This window comes from Meles meles, chromosome 11, assembly GCF_922984935.1.
Source record: "Meles meles chromosome 11, mMelMel3.1 paternal haplotype, whole genome shotgun sequence".
In the NCBI taxonomy this organism is placed as follows: Eukaryota; Metazoa; Chordata; class Mammalia; order Carnivora; family Mustelidae; genus Meles; species Meles meles.
Genome location: NC_060076.1, coordinates 49,092,575 through 49,108,593, shown reverse-complemented (window position 1 = coordinate 49,108,593; position 16,019 = coordinate 49,092,575). Strand labels below are relative to the sequence as shown.

The 16,019-nt window shown below is 43.1% G+C and overlaps 1 protein-coding gene across 2 annotated transcripts in view; it reads left to right on the top strand.

Annotated features, from left to right (window-relative positions):
- FOCAD (focadhesin) overlaps positions 1–14,354 on the top strand; it is a 301,972-nt gene extending 287,618 nt beyond the window's left edge. For both annotated transcript variants that reach the window (XM_046023020.1, XM_046023019.1), the window contains exons 40-44: positions 121–298; positions 2,148–2,245; positions 9,503–9,754; positions 11,911–11,986; positions 13,958–14,354. In XM_046023020.1, coding sequence (XP_045878976.1) covers positions 121–298; positions 2,148–2,245; positions 9,503–9,754; positions 11,911–11,986; positions 13,958–14,031 — 678 coding nt within the window. In that variant the 3' untranslated portion in view covers positions 14,032–14,354. The remainder of the gene's footprint in view (positions 1–120; positions 299–2,147; positions 2,246–9,502; positions 9,755–11,910; positions 11,987–13,957) is intronic.
- Positions 14,355–16,019: the final 1,665 nt, after the last annotated feature.

Below are 16,019 nucleotides of genomic sequence, written 5' to 3'. Positions count from 1 at the left end.
GTTTTAGCATTTGGAATAATAATCAACTTTCAACTCACCCTTTCTGTTTTGCCCTTGCCCTGAGGTTTTATAATGACTTCAGCTAATTTAATAGTAACCGAACAATTTGCTTTTTTGCAGAGCAGCCTAGAAAAGGCTGCCTTTGTCAGACTGTACTTGGTCTCTCAAGGACGATACCCCTTGATGGGCTTGACGGAGATCCTCAGCGTGGCCGTCCAGCACCGGGAGAAAGACACCCTGGCGTGGATGGTACTGCACAGCCTCTACCAGGCACGGATCGCAAGCCACGCCAACACAGGTGAGGCCGGCCTGGGCAACCAGCAGGACCAGAAGGATCTGCCATCCCTTTTAACCTGTAACTGTTTCCTCCACTGAAAAGGGAGTTTGGTGCTTCATGACCCAGGAGAGCTCTTGTTACCCCAAACGAAGAGCACCTTAAATGAAAAGACCAGTTAAAACTCAACAACCTCCACCCTGGGGATGGGAATGTGTTCCGTTGGTGATTTTTATTATTGTCTTTAGCTGTCCAGGAACCAACGAACCCATTCCCATCCCCAGGGTGGAGGTTGTTGAGTAAATCCATAAACGAGTGGATCGGGTTGATTCTGCCTGCTTCCATTTCCCAACCAGGATGTCCATCGATTCTGCCTGATGTTTTCAGGAAAATGACTTCGAGGTGGTTACTTAACAAACAAAAAGAGGAAAACAGCGACAACTAAATTAAATTGTTATTCTATAGGAGAACTTCTCAGGGGTGAGGGGAATAAAATTGGGGCTCCCTCACTACATCCTCAAGTGAGAAGCTCTAGGCCTGCAGCTCTGCTAATGAATCATACGGTGGAACTTTTATTTTTTTATTTTTATTTTTTTAAGATTTTATTTATTTATTTGACAGAGGGAGAGAGATCACATGTAGGCAGAGGCAGGCAGAGAGGGGTGGGGGAAGCAGACTCCCTGCTGAGCAGAGAGCCTGATGCAGGGCTCCATTCCAGGACCCTAGGATCATGACCTGAGTCAAAGACAGAGGCTTTAACCCACTGAGTCACCCAGGTGCCCCCATATGGTGGAACTTTTAGACCATCATAGACCTTTACCCTTGAATAATAATGAGCTCTGCCATTTCTCCTCCTGAGCCTTTGGTCACATTGCTTATGGCCTATAGTCAGGTCTGAATGGCACCTGCTTCAGTAGATCAGGTATGGTGGGGAACTCCTAGTGACCGCAGGTGGGTTACTTACATTTCGGATTTTTTTGTATGTTCTTCAGTTCTTGATGAGGAAAACTGGCAGACATAATTGTAATCCCTTTTGGGGACTAGATAGAAAATTTTGATTTATTCTTCTCTTTGGCAGTTGAGATGGTTGTCTCATCTCTGCATCAGTGCCTGCCCATGAAAAATGAACCTGTGATGAAAAATTATTTTTTTTTTTACTCTAAATCAAAAGTACATCTATCAGGGAGAAATCTAGTAGGTACTCCCAAGGAAGTGTGAAGATAACGCGAAGTAAACTGAAATAAATCTGATATTGTCTTTGGTTTTAACTAGTTGGCCTTCCAGTTTAGTTCCTGTTTTCCTCTGACTCACTGAAATTTGACAGCCTTCCCAAGTAAGCTTTACTGTGCTGGGAACCCTCATTTTTAAAAATAAAAATGGAAGAATCAGTATTTATGCCAATGTTTGTTCTCCAGTTACTATATAATAGCTGGTTTTTATTTTTCTTCTGATGTCTTTGGGTAGGTGTTCTCTTTGATTTTGACATAAAATGGGAACATGTAAGTAAAGAAGACCATAAAAACAGTAACTAGCCAAGAGTCAACATTCTGGCTAGCTGGCACACCAGATTTCTCCTAGTGTGTTTAACCTTGAGAGAGAGAAACTCCAACAAATGCATTTTATTGCTAGCAGATGTGTACTTTTGAAGAATAAATTACCTTTTGAAAATAAAGACAAAGCTACAGTTATCTGATGTGAACAGTGTCAGAGAACTGCTACAAAATCCCAAGTCTCAGGTATGGCAAGAGGATTTGTGACTGTTTCATGGAATCCTCCTCAGCTGTTCTGCTTTCATCATGGTGGCTAGTACTGACCATTAGACATTTCATAGGAAAACTGTGGTCTGGTAAGAAAATATCTCTTTTTGTTTCAGGTGTGTTGAAGAGAATGGAATGGCTCTTGGAGCTGATGGGTTATATCAGAAATGTTGCGTACCAGTCAACATCTGTTCAGAATGTGGCTCTTGATGAGGTACAGTCTATAGGAGCCATTTGTGGCTCCCTTAAAATATGGAACTTATGTTTGCTCTCCCAAAAGACAAAGAAGTTGCTGCTTGCCTTTGTTTTTCCCCCTCCTTCCTTTTACTTCGGGTAAAGCTGGTGATAACTCTCTGACATCATAAGGAAATGGATGTGCTTGCCTGTCTCTTGGAGACACCCAGGGCTGCCCTTGGAAAAATATTTTCAACAGAATAAGTCTCTTGAAAGGCAGCACACAAGGACACTAGCTGATGAGGGAACCCAGCGCTCTGTGTACTTGGGCTTGGCCCCACAGAGAGGAGGTATAGGGCTCTGGCCTTCACACTGGCCCAGAGAATGTCTTCAAACGTCTGGTTTGAAGAGGTTCCTGAAGTGTATGCAGGTGATCTGTGTTTGCACAGTACTAATGTGCATGAGAGGGGTAAAATGATCTATGACCCCCAGAAGTTTAACTACTGATAAGGGGTAAATTAAAATAGGAAAAGGTTAATAAATGAAGATAGCACGTTCCCACTTTTCTTATTTTCTTGACTTTGCTAATCACTGTGCATTTTTCAGTAGAATTTTTTCCGTAGGCATGTTTCACAGATATCCTGTTTACTGTGTGAGTGGAATTTGTATAACCTGGGATGTCATTTGAAGTGCTGACCAGCTTTTCTGAAGAGTTGCGTATATTTTTGAAAAATTTTAATTAGTGAGATTATGACTTTTAAGAAATTAAGGAGTACTTTTAAACTTTTTTTTTTTTTTTTTTTTTTGGTGACAGACAGAGATCACAAGTAGGCAGAGACACAGGCAGAGAGAGAGAGAGAGGAAGCAGGCTCCCTGCCGAGCAGAGAGCCTGATGCGGGGCTCGATCCCAGGACCCTGGGACCAGGAACCTGAGCTGAAGGCAGAGGCTTTTTAATCCACTGAGCCACCCAGGCGCCCCTTAAACTTTTTTTTTTAACTAGCAGAATCTGTCATCTTTTTCTTCTGTTCTCCTAAGTTTTTGTTAATTTTCTGTTTTCTTACAAAAAATCTTTTGAAACTTAGAAAATACAGATAGGCAGAAAGAAGTATAATTTGAATCACAGTAATCCAACAACTCAGAGGGGCCCCTTGTTACCACCATTTTATAAGTGTGTAGATTAGTCTAAACTCTGAATGGATGGATCCTAGACAGAGTATTTAAAATGGACGTGGAGGGCGCCTGGGTGGCTCATTTGGTTGGGCGACTACCTTCAGTTCAGGTCATGATCCTGGAGTCCCAGGATCGAGTCCCGCATTGGGCTCCCTCCTCAGCGGGGAGTCTGCTTCTCCCTCTGACCCTCCCCCATCTCTTGCTCGCTCTCTCTCTCTCTCTTTCCCCCCCCTTCTCATTCTCTCCTTCAAATAATTAAATCTTTAAAAAAAAATGCATGTGGAAATATGTAGGCAGAGAAGACGGCAGCATAGGAAGACCCTAAGCTCACCTCATCCCACAGATACAACTAGATGTCAGTGTGAATAACCCAGGAAATGACCCGAAGGCTGGCAGAACAAACTCCTCAACTAAATGTAGAGAAGATGCCACATTGAAGAGGGTAGGAAGGGCGGAGACGTGCTACAGAGCTAAATGGACCATGGGTGTGGAAAAGGAGAAGAAGAAGGCTATCGTACTGGGGAGCCCACATGGGGAAGATGAATCCCCATAATATTTGACTTTGAAAACTAGAGGGGGTGAAGTTTAGTGACTTACTACAACCAGCAGGACTTAAAGCCTGCAACTTTAAAAATCAGCAAGTTTGGTTCTGGGAGAATCTGGCCACTGAGAGGAAACTGAGACCCTGCCCTTAAAGAGACAGCACAAGAAACAGCCTGTGGAGATACAACATAGGAGCAGTGAATTTTGGAACACTGAAAAAAATAAAAAGGAAAAAAAAAATGTCTGGGGCACAGGGAGGTAGAGTTATTTACTCATCTCAGAGCCTGTCCTGGAGGAACAGGAGTAATGTTCACAGGGAGTATCCTCCAGGAACAAAGGAGCTAATAGGTGCCATTTCCCTCCTCTGCCTCCCAGCATAAACACATGGCCACCTGCAGCCACCTGCAGGAACCAGTTTAGTACCCACATATGCTACCTAACTTGCTTACACTACTCCCTGCCTCCCTACTCCACCCGAGCTCTGGGGATTTGCCCACTCCAGCTGGGCTTGCCTCAGTCCCAGTGTTGTGGATCCCCTCCCTGAGAAGACCTGTTCACATTTTGCTAACCATGCACTTTGTGGGGCCTCGGCAGTGGTGGTGGCAGCCAGTACCCTCTCATGGAAGATGGGCAAATGCCTTCTTAAGCTCTGTGCCCTCCCACCCACTTTTTGTGGATCCACACGTGCTGGCCCTATGATGGTGGTAGGTCTCCTTTCACAGCAAACCTGAGTGCACCTTGGTAAAAATACATGCCTTACCCCTGTATGCTTTATGGATTGGCTCAGCCATTGTGGTCTCAAAGGTAGCATCATGTCCCCTCTCCCGGTACACAAACCTGTGGGCTCTGCATACCTCCCTCCCAGGCACATGGCAGATCCGCCTCCTCCACTATGCTCTTGGCCAAAGCCCATTCAAACCGAAGCCATAAGGCATAAGAAAAGTGTGCTGGCAGCCTGGACAGGGACCAGCACCACGCCAAAGTGATTCCTGTCCTGGGGAGAGAGAAAGATAAGCACCACATTGGTTAGGATTTGGCCTCCACCATGGGTTGGGTACAGACAATTCATCTGATCGTGGGCCCTGCCCACCAATGAAGGCTTCTCAGGGGACAACACAGGGAAGGTGCTTTGCAGTTTGGTGCTATTGCATCTCTGCCAAACACCTGGTCTGGCTCAACTCAAGCACAAGGCAGCACCAGTCTGGCCCACTAACAACATAGGAGACCCCCCTGAAATGCCAGGTTCTGGGAAACAGGGGAAAGTGCCCTGAAGAGCACCACAGGCCCTCTTCTTCATAAAGCCACTACTTTCAAGAGCAGGAGACAGCTGACTTTCTTAACACACAGAAACAGATGCAGAGAGACAAAATGAGGAGATAGGGGAGTATGTCTCAGATGAAAGAACACGACAAAAACCACAGCAAGGGTCCTAAGCACAATGGAGATAAATAATATGCCTGATAGAGAATTTAAAGTAATGATTATAAACTTTTTTAAAGATTTTATTTATTTATTTGACAGAGAAATCACAAGTAGGCAGAGAGGCAGGCAGAGAGGGGCAGGGCAGCAGGCTCTGAGCAGAGAGCCCGATGCTGGGCTCAGTCCCAGGACCTTGAGATTGTGACTTGAGCCAAAGGCAGAGACTTAACCCACTGAGCCACCCAGGTTCCCTTAAAGTAATGATTATAAAGATACTCACTGGACTTGAGAAAAGAGTGGCGGACATTGGTGATACCCTTAACAAAGACATAAAGAAGAATCAATCACAGCTGAAAAACAAATGAAATAAAAAATACACTATATGAAATAAATAGCAGAGTACAGGAAGCAGAAGAATGAATCAGCAACCTGGAGGAGGATAGAGTAATGGAAAGTAATCAAGCTGAGCAAGGAAGAGAAAAGTGACAAAGAATGACGCTATATAATCATAAAGCATACAATCCAACAAGAAGATATAACAATTGTAACTATACACCCAACATGGGAGCACTCAGATACATAAAACAGTTAATAATAAACATAAAGGAAGTAATGGATAGTAATACAATAATATTAGGGGACTTTAAGGCCATCCCACTTAACATCGATGGGCAGATCATCCAAATAGAAAATCAGCAAGGAAACCAAGGCTTTGAATGATACACCGGGCCAGATGGATTCAACAGACATCTTCAGAACATTCTACCCTAAAATAGCAGAATACACATTCTCTTCAAGTACACATGGAACATTCTCCAGGACAGATCTTAAAAGAAGGCCACAAAACGACTCTCAATAAATGTAAAAAAATTGAAGTCCTACCAGACTGATTACCAGCAATGAAATTGATATGTAAAAAACCCACAGCTAACATCATACTCAGTGGGGAAAAACAGAACTTTTCTGCTAAGGTCAGAAATAAGACAAGGATGTCCACTCTTACCACTTTTATTCAACACAGTCCTGGAAGTCCTAGCCACAGCAGTCAGACAATAAAAAGAAATAAAAGGCATCCAAATTGGTAGGGAAGAAGTAAAACTTACACTTTTTGCAGATGACGTAATACTGTGTATAGAAAAGACTCTGCCAGAAAACTGCTGGAACTGATCCGTGAGTTCAGTAAGGTTGCAGGATACAAAATCAGTGTATAGAAATCTGTTGCATTTCTATACACCAATAATGAAGCAACAGAAAGCTAAATTAAGAAACAATCCTATTTGGGTGCCTGGGTGGCTCAGTGGGTTAAAGCCTCTGCCCTCAACTCAGGTCATGATCCGAGGGTCCTGGGATCGAGTCCCGCATCAGGCTCTTTCCCTAGCGGGGAGCCTGCTTCCTCCTCTCTCTCTCTGCCTGCCTCTCTGCCTATATGTGATCTCTGTCTGTCAAATAAATAAATAAAATCTTTAAAAAAAAAAAAAGAAAAAAGAAACAATCCTATTTGCAGTTGCACCAAAGATAATAGAATACCTAGAAATAAACTTAACCAAGGAGGTGAGAGACTTGTATGCAAAAAGCTATAAAGCATTGATGAAAGACAATGAAGACCTCACAGAGAAATGGAAAGACAGATCCTGCTCATGGACTTTAACAAATATTGTTGTTTTTTTTTTTAAAACATTTTATTTATTTGACAGAAATCATAACTAGGCAGAGAGGCAGGTAGAGAGAGGAGGAAGCAGGCTCCCTGCGGAGCAGAGAGCCTGATGCGGGGCTCGATCCCAGGACCCTGAGATCATGACCTGAGCCGAAGGCAGAGGCTTTAACCCACTGAGCCACCCAGGCGCCCCTAACAAATATTGTTAAAAGGTCTATATGATCCAAGTAATCTACAGATTTAATGCAATCCCTATCTTAATACCGACAGCAGTTTCTACAGAACTAGAACAAACAATCCTAAAATTTGTACGGAACAACAAAAGACCCTGCATAGCCAAAGCAGTCTTGAAAAGAAAAACAAAACTGGAGGCATCACAATTTCAGACTTCAAGTTATATTACAAAGCTATAATTACAAAACAGTATGGTACTGGCGTGAAAATAGACACATAGATCAATGGAACAGAATAGAAAGCCCAGAAATAAACTCAATTATATGGTCAATTAATTTGCAACAAAGGGGGCAAGAATATGCAGTGGGAAAAAGACAGTCTCTTCAACAAATGGTGCTGGGAAAACTGGACAGCCACATGCAAATGAATGAAAATGACCCACTTTCTTACACCAAACACAAAAATAAACTAAAAAATGGATTAAGGACCTAAATGTAAGACTGGAAACCATTAAAAACCTGTAAGAGAGCACCGGCAGTAATTTCTCTGATATCAGCCACAGCATCATCTTTCTAGATATGTCTCCTGAGCCAAGGGAAACAAAAGCGAAAATAAACTATTGGGACTGTATCAAAATAAGAAGCATCTGGACAGCAAAGGAAACAATCAACAAAACTAATGGACAACCTACTGAATGGGAGGACATATTTGTAAATGACATACCTGATAAAAGGTTGGTATCCAAAATATATAAAGAACTTCTACAACTCAACACCAGAAAAACCCCAAACAATCCAACTAAAAAATGGGCAGAAAACATGAACCAGCATTTCTCCAAAGAAGACATACAGATGGCCAACAGACATATGAAAAGATTCTCAACATCCCTCCACATCGGGGAAATGCAGACCAAACCCACAACGTGATATCACCTCACACCTGTGAGAATGGCTAAAATCAAAAACTCAAGAAAACAACAAACGCTGGTGAGGATGTGAAGAAAAAGGAACCCTTGCGCACTGTTGGTGGGAATGCAAACTGGTGTAGCTACTGTAAGGATGGTATGGAATATCCTCAAAAAATTAAGAATAGAAGTACTCTGTGATCCAGTAATTGCATCACTGTGTATTTACCCAAAGATTTACAAAAACGCTAATTCAAAGGGGGTATATGCACTCCTGTGTTTATAGTAGCATTATCAACAATAGCCAAAGTACAGAAGCAACGCAGGTGTCCAGTGATAGGTGAATGAAAAAGAAGAGATGAGACACACACACACACACACAATCCAGCCATAAAAAAGAATGAAATCTTGCCATTTGCAGCAACATGGATGGAGCTAGAGAAGAAGTGCTAAGCAAAATGAGCCTGTCAGAAAAAGACAAATACCATATGATTTCACTCATTTGTGGAATTTAAGAAACAAAACAAAGTGGGGGAAGGAGACAAAACAAAACAAAAAGCAGACTCTTCACTGTAGACAACAAACAGATGGTAACCAGAGTGGGGGTGGAGGATGGGTGGAATAGGTGAAGGGAATCAAGACGACACTTGAAGAGCAGCTGAGTAAGACATGGAATTGTTGAATCACTGTGTCCCACACCTGAGCTAATGCCACACTGGAATGAAAATTTAAACAAATCCTTGGAATTATAGGTATAGGTCAGGAGCCAGACCCTGGTGAGTCTCTTTCAATTCATGACGGAACATACTGAAAAAATCGTTTTTAAAAAATGCCTAATGATTTGTTGTAACTGACTCCCTTATTCCAAGAATGCTTGTTGGTAGTTTGTCTTCATGCTTACGTTTCAGCATTAATGGAACAAAAATCAAGTGTTTGCCTCCCAAATGTTTTGATTAGGTAATGAGAACAGAAAAAGAAAATGCCTGGGGAGAGTCATTTGTTATTGTTCAAAAGTAGAATCAGACTGTTCCTCTTTTTAAAAATCCATTTTGGCCACATAACAATAACTCTAAATATCCCTTTCCCTCTCATTCCTAACAAATTCTTTAATCGCGTTGGAAAGACCAGAACAGAGAGGATCTGGATCTCAGTGTGCTTAGGAATGAAATAAGGTTTCTCCTGCATTATTGGAGTAACAATAACGAAACTGTTGTGGCTTCTGTCTTACCAAAGAGGATCCCTAAAACCTTCTGGAGCCCTGAAATGTCTCTTCATTAGGCATGGAAAGGGAGTTTCGGTTCAGTCCGGTTCCTCTTCTGGGGTGAAGGGGAAGATAACGTTGCATCTTCCTGAGAGGGGCTGTGTGTGTGAACATGTGTTACTCTGAATTGTTAAAACCTGTGACCTAACTTTGTTTCCATTTCCTTTGTAGACTGTGGACTTCTTGTTGCTGCTCTTTGCCGCCGCAGTGGTGACATGGGCAGACCATGCGGCCCCACTCCTCCTTGGCCTCAGTGCCAGCTGGTTGCCATGGCATCGGGAAAATGGCCCAGCTGGGTCAGCCTCGAGCTTCCTTGGCCGGAGTCCAGTGCACAGGGTCACTCTGCAGGAGGCCCTCACTCTCCTTCCCAGTAGCATGCCTCTCCTGCTGCAGAAAGAACCATGGAAGGAACAGACCCAGAAGGTGAGGTTGGCAGCCTCTTGCCTGTCAGGGCAGGCCGCCATCTTCTCTTGAGGGATTTCTGCAGTAGAATTGAGGTTGGAAGTTAAGTGAAACTGGAATCACCCCACGGGCTCTCATCCTCAGCCCCAATCGCAGCCGGATGCAGAGCCTCAGAGAATGAGGCTGACTGCTGGCCAAAACCAGCAACGACAATGGCAGCAGCTTGCTTACAGCTGGAGGTGAGGCGGAAAGAAGAGCCTATACTTGCCCTGGGATCCTGAAGGCACATGTGTTCTTGATCCTGGGGGTGAAGGGATGAGTGAGGCTCCGAGTGCTCAGAATGTCAGAGTGAGGACAGATAGGAAGGCAAGTTCAAGCCTGCAAGGTTGGGGACGATCCATCATGCCCAGGGGTAGGTCAGGGAAACGGGCATCTGGAGCAGCCACATTCCTATAGCCCAATTAGGGTTCCTCATAGCTCACTCAGTCCTATAGCCACATTTCAGGGGCCGACCCTGCTCCCAGCCTGTGCTCGACGACATGGGGAAAGTTGTAGAGGACATCACCTTAGCCTTCCGGAAAATCCAGCCTGTAGGAAGCACCTTTTGGTTTTTAATGTTGAGTTTCCCCAGACAGCTAGCTGCTATGCAGAGCATATGGAAATACGCTTCCTCTGCTCTCATTCCATGGCTCTGAACAGCCTTTAAGACAGTTGATTGAAAGATTCTTTTTTGAATCCCTTTTAATGAAAACTGGATTTTTATGAGGTTGAGAGCTTAACGCCAGCTTTTTGTAGCTTATTGTTAAAATCCGAACATTAGTCTTTAAAATATTTCTGAACTATGGACCCACAGGTTAGCCCTGCACAACTCCACTAAGCAACTCAATTAAAAGGCCTTTGTTTTCTTAAGCATTCATATTGTCCCAGGTTTTGTGTTTTCTATCTCATTTTAAATCAAAATCGATTCAAATGCATTATCCCTTTGTGTTTTTTTCTGGCTTGGGACACCATGATCACCGTGGCCGACAGTGCAGACATCTGTGTCTGTTAGATATTTGTAGTGCTTGATTTATTTACTTACCAGTCAGATATTATAAAACGAGAAAACAATGTTTTAATTTAATCAAAACAGAGAATTAGGAATATTTTCTATCTGACTTATTCTTGCAAGCCAGTCTCTACATCCCAAGTTAAAATACCTAGTAGCTATGACTAATGTATGTGTTTTTTAGTGAGTCGAGAGTGGACCATTCAGTCATTAATGAAATTACCCTCCATCTAATTCAAAACCAATTTTGGCTGTACCCTGGGAGATCAGTCAAACTCCTGAGTAGTCTGAGTTTCTACATCATTTGTAGGATTTATTTGCAGTTAACACACTTGGCTCTACCTAGTAAATTACTTTTTGCCTTTCTCTTGCATTTTAACTTCCTGTTTCAATTCCATTTGAGCACAGATTATTCTCAGCTACAGAATATCTGATTTTAGAAATGGGGGCTTATGTCTGATGAGTTTCCTTCTTTACCACCCACCCTGTGAGCCTGGGCCTAGATACCTGCAGCATCAGGCAGCAGGAGGAAAGGAAGGCTCGTGAGGTTCTGAAGTCAGGTGTACCTGGGCTGAAATCGGGATTCTGCCGTTCACTGGGAGTGGACCTGGGCAAGGTTCTTAACCTCTCTGTGCTCTCGGAGTGATGAGAGAGGAAGTTATGGCACACCGGAGGCCCACTGGGCCCGTGTTTGCCTCAATGTTAAAATCCACAGCAGGGGGGCACCTGGGTGGCTCAGTGGGTTAAAGCTTCTGCCTTCGGCTCAGGTCATGATCTCAGGGTCTTGGGGTCAAGCCCCACATCGGGTTCTCTGCTCGGCAGGGAGCCTGCGTCCCTTCCTCTCTCTCTGCCTGCTTGTGATCTCTGTCAAATAAATAAATAAAAATCTGAAAAAGAAAAAAAAATACACAGCAGGCTCAGGGTATGTAGCTGGGAAAGGGGTTTTGACTTGGCTGGGTCGTTGGCTGAATGGGAGCTGTGTCCAGCTTCCCCGTCTCTTGGGCCTGGTCTTCCTACCGCCAGTCTGCCAGCTGCATGGAGATGCATGTGTACAGACCCAAGGGACCGATCGCTCTTGTACTGAGAGTGCGACTATCTTCACTGACACTGCTCTTCTTGTGCACCCTAGTTCATTGACTGGCTCTTCAGCATCATGGAAAGCCCTAAAGAAGGCCTCTCAGCAAAATCCAGGGATCTTTTAAAAGGTATGACTTCCGTGCTGCACCCCCAACAGAGGCAAAAGCCCCCTATGCTTGCCTTTGCTGCAGAAATAGCATTCTCGTGTATATTGGCTCCTGAAAGGGTTCATCTGAATTCAGGGTAGAGGAGTAATCTGGAGCTGCCATTATGTCGCATTTTGAAGCAGAAAGTCGGTTTAAAAAGCGTTCCATGCCTTTAAATTTAACTTTTATTTAAATAGCTTTTAAATGTTTTATTATGATGGCCAACTATCACTTTAATTAAAATTTAGAAAATTCAGGAAAGAGCAGAGAGGAATCCAGAGTCCCATTGCCCAGTGGCAATTTTGATAATTTTTTCCTAAGAAGTTTTTGCCCCTCCGTGTATGAGTGTTGTTCTAACATATTTATAAATCATTAAACAACTGAAAAAATAGACATAGATACTTCGAACACTGCCTTTTTTATTTAAAAGTTATTTTTAAAGCCTTTTAACCTATTCCTATATTGGCTTCTTTAAATAGTATTTGTAACAGCTGCGTGGTATTTTGCCAAGGGAATTGGACATTTCTCATGCTTTCAGGCGTTTGAATAGTCTTTGTGCTTTTTATACTTCTCTCTTGATTTGTTGAACTATGACTATAGGAACCACAAACATAGAATACCTTCCTCTGAAAATTACGTACATTATTTTCCTCAAATCTGAGAAGTCCATTGGCCATTGGTTCTGTGACCTGAGATCGTGTGTACTGTCACCTGTGTCTTAGGGCTCAGGGGTCTGGTCCAACCAATGGCTGTTGGTGAGATGACCCCAGTTTGCTGTAAGATAGTGCACTGGAAAGTCTCAGCTTGGGAGAATCACCTCCTGGCCTACACATGTGGTAATTTATCTGGCCAACCTGGAGTCTTAGGATGACCATATTTTACTTTAAGTATGGTATGATTTGTTGGTTGCCAAACAAGTAAGAATTCCCTAACCGGTTGGTTCTGATCCTTCTCTCTACCCCCCACTTATTGAAGGGCATATGTAGGAAGTGGATTGTGATCAAGCACAGAACTTCACAGTGGTCTGACATACCTTTACTTGATCTGTCCCTAGAGACTTGCTAGGATTTTCTTTTTTTGTTTGCCTCAGGAAGACTGAACTCATTCTTAATGGCCATAGGTCTATAATATCATTAGTTGCTCCAAACATACAGTGTTTAGGTCATGAAGATAGCAAACAACTTGATACTGATGAGAATAGTTATTTGGGTCAAGGAAGTACATGTTCACTTGATTAGATAGTCAAGGGCTTATTAGAGTCACACACAAGAATTGTGTAACTGGCTTCCCTACATTTCCTCCCTATTATATTTTAAATGACATCTCAATATATTTATATTAATATTCTAAAATAGGATCTATAATGAGTGACCTAGAGGAATTACACAGAGCTGGCCTACCTTAAATTGATCCCTGAGGGACCCGCGATGAATAAGAAAAGGTGTGGACTTGAAAGCTCGCAGTTGAATACAGATTAGCACAGTCATGCCCACTCTGCTGAGCCGCAAGGACCTAACTTCATTGTAGGATCAGTTTTTTATTTTTGTTTTTTTACCTTTTAACCAACTCCTAATGAAAAAAATCACATTCATGTAGAAAAAATACACAGATCATGAAGTTGCTTTTTTACAAAGGGAACACACCTATGTAATCATCACCCAGATAAAGAAAAGAACCAGCATCCCAGAAGTCAGTTTTTGTTAAACTCTGCAGAATTTCCTGTTAACTGGTTGCAGAATAATTTAACAACAAAGAAACCCTTTCCCCCAGATTTTATTAACCGTGTTCTACTATTCAAATTCTGCCTAAGGCTTGATGGGAGTTCTCAGTCTTGAAGATGAGCCAAGTAAGAAAAAGCCAAGTTCTGCTCTGACACGTTTTCCATCTAAATGACCTTTTCAAGTGCAGTTTCACCAAATGCAACAGTGCACTTTACTTTTTTTGTCCCCTTAGCCACCCTGCTGTCCTTGAGAGTTCTCCCAGAGTTTAAGAAGAAAGCTGTGTGGACCAGAGCCTATGGTTGGTGAAGTTTCGTGGGTAGCCAGCAGCCTCCTCAGATGGGTGAGGAAAACCATAGAAATGGAAGAAGGTTTTCAGAATTCATGCCTAGGATCACCGAGCCATGATGCAGAGGGTCAAGGGCATGAAAAGGTGGACATAAAACTGACCCTTCGACAAGTACATGCCAAGAGAAGGGGGCATTGCTTCAATGCCCAGGCCGGTTGGGAACGAAACCAGAACTTGAATTTTCATTTATTTGGCTGGAGTTCAACCTGAAGATTTTCTTTGTGAAAACTTGACTACATTATCTACTCCCCCTAAATTCTAGTAAAATAATCTTGTGAATTTCGTGCATGTTTCTTCTTTGTCTTAAGGCACAGGGAAGGTTTTGCTGGCAAAGCGAAACTATAGTGGTGACAGTGGCATCATGATTGATTTCCTATGAAGTTTCTAGAGGACATTCTCTGACTCAGTGTTTTCTTATTTTTATGGATAAAGCATGGTCTTGGAACTGCTGTCCACATTTGAACAATAAGTATGCTGTGTGTTGAACATTAGCCAAATCCGATTCATTAGTGGTGGCTGTAATTTGCTTATGCTTGGGCCTCTTGAACACGACTGAAAGTTCCCCAATTCAGAAATGCTCCAACCAAGGAAGAGAATATTGGGTCGTAAGCCAAGAAGTTCAAGAGTAGATCTGATCAGGTCAGTCAGCTGCATCCAGTGAGTCGGTGCCATTAGGGGCATAGATAGGATCACTCCTCGTAGTTGGTAGGATGGCGACCAGCCAGCTCAAAGGGAAGGAATGGCATCTTTGCTTGTGGGTATGGCAGAAGCAACATGGAGAGGACTCTGGTTCTGCGTGGGTCGTGTGAGAGTCCCTGCACAACTATGTGGGCTTTGGGAGGTGGGGTAATCTAATTAACCGGTCCTGGTCCTACCTGAACTGGCTTTCCTCCAGGAGGAAGATGGTGGAAAGCTGGGCGGATACCTCCTTAAAAGAACAATGTGTTTTATTGTAAGCACACATCTCTGTCTCAAGCAGGGGGACTGCTGGCCTAATGACATGTAAATGAAGTCTGTGATGGTGTCCTCTGGGATAGCAGTTTACTCAAATGTGTGAGCATCAGCCAGCATTCGATCTGTTTGCTGCTTGTTTTTCCTTCTCGGAGGCATTCATCAGGGCAGGCTTTAAAAACCAAGTATAGGAGTGTACTGCCAGGGCTCTGTGTATATACAGGGTCTCTGGGAAGAAAGGCTGTGCCACTGGAATAATATACCTTTGTGTCTTCCAGGCCATAGTGGTGCCTGCTCCTTAAAAGCACCTTAGAACCTTCAGTATTATTCCCGTGTGACACTTACATTCACGTTGTCACTAAGTGAACCCGCCGATGACTTAGGTTAAAAATAGCTCTCCTCGATTTATTTTCCAAATATGTGGATTTATGATTCCAGGTTTCAGATATTTGTGGTTCACTGTGTAATCCACACTCCGTTTTTTCTTTTGCTGAACTTCAATATGACGTGGAGATGCTCACAGAAAAGGGAAGGGAGGGCGAGCTCTTAGGGAGTCACCTGCAGGATCAACATTTCATTTTTATTACCTCCTCAGAGGCCGGGCTAGAGGGAAATGAATTTGAGGGAAGCAGCCGAACATGTTCTGGGAGCAGCCAGCTTCTCTTTCCTTCCCGCTGTATGCACTTTGTTTTACTTCCCACCAAACAGTGATTGAAATTGATCTCACATTTATCGTTAGGTGCCAGATGGTAAGCTCACCAGAACTTTCACTTGTATTATCTTATTTCACTCCTACAACAAGACTGCGAAGAAGCATTTCTGTTTTAAAGTGGAGAAAATACATCTCATAAGAGGCAGAGCTACATAGAACACCAAAGCCTTAAAGCCCCAGGTCCAGTGCCCTTTCTGCTGTATCCGGGCATGTAGTGCCCATTTTCAGATAAAAACTCCTATTAAGGAGGAAGCCTCACGCATATGTCACATAGATTGCTGTCAT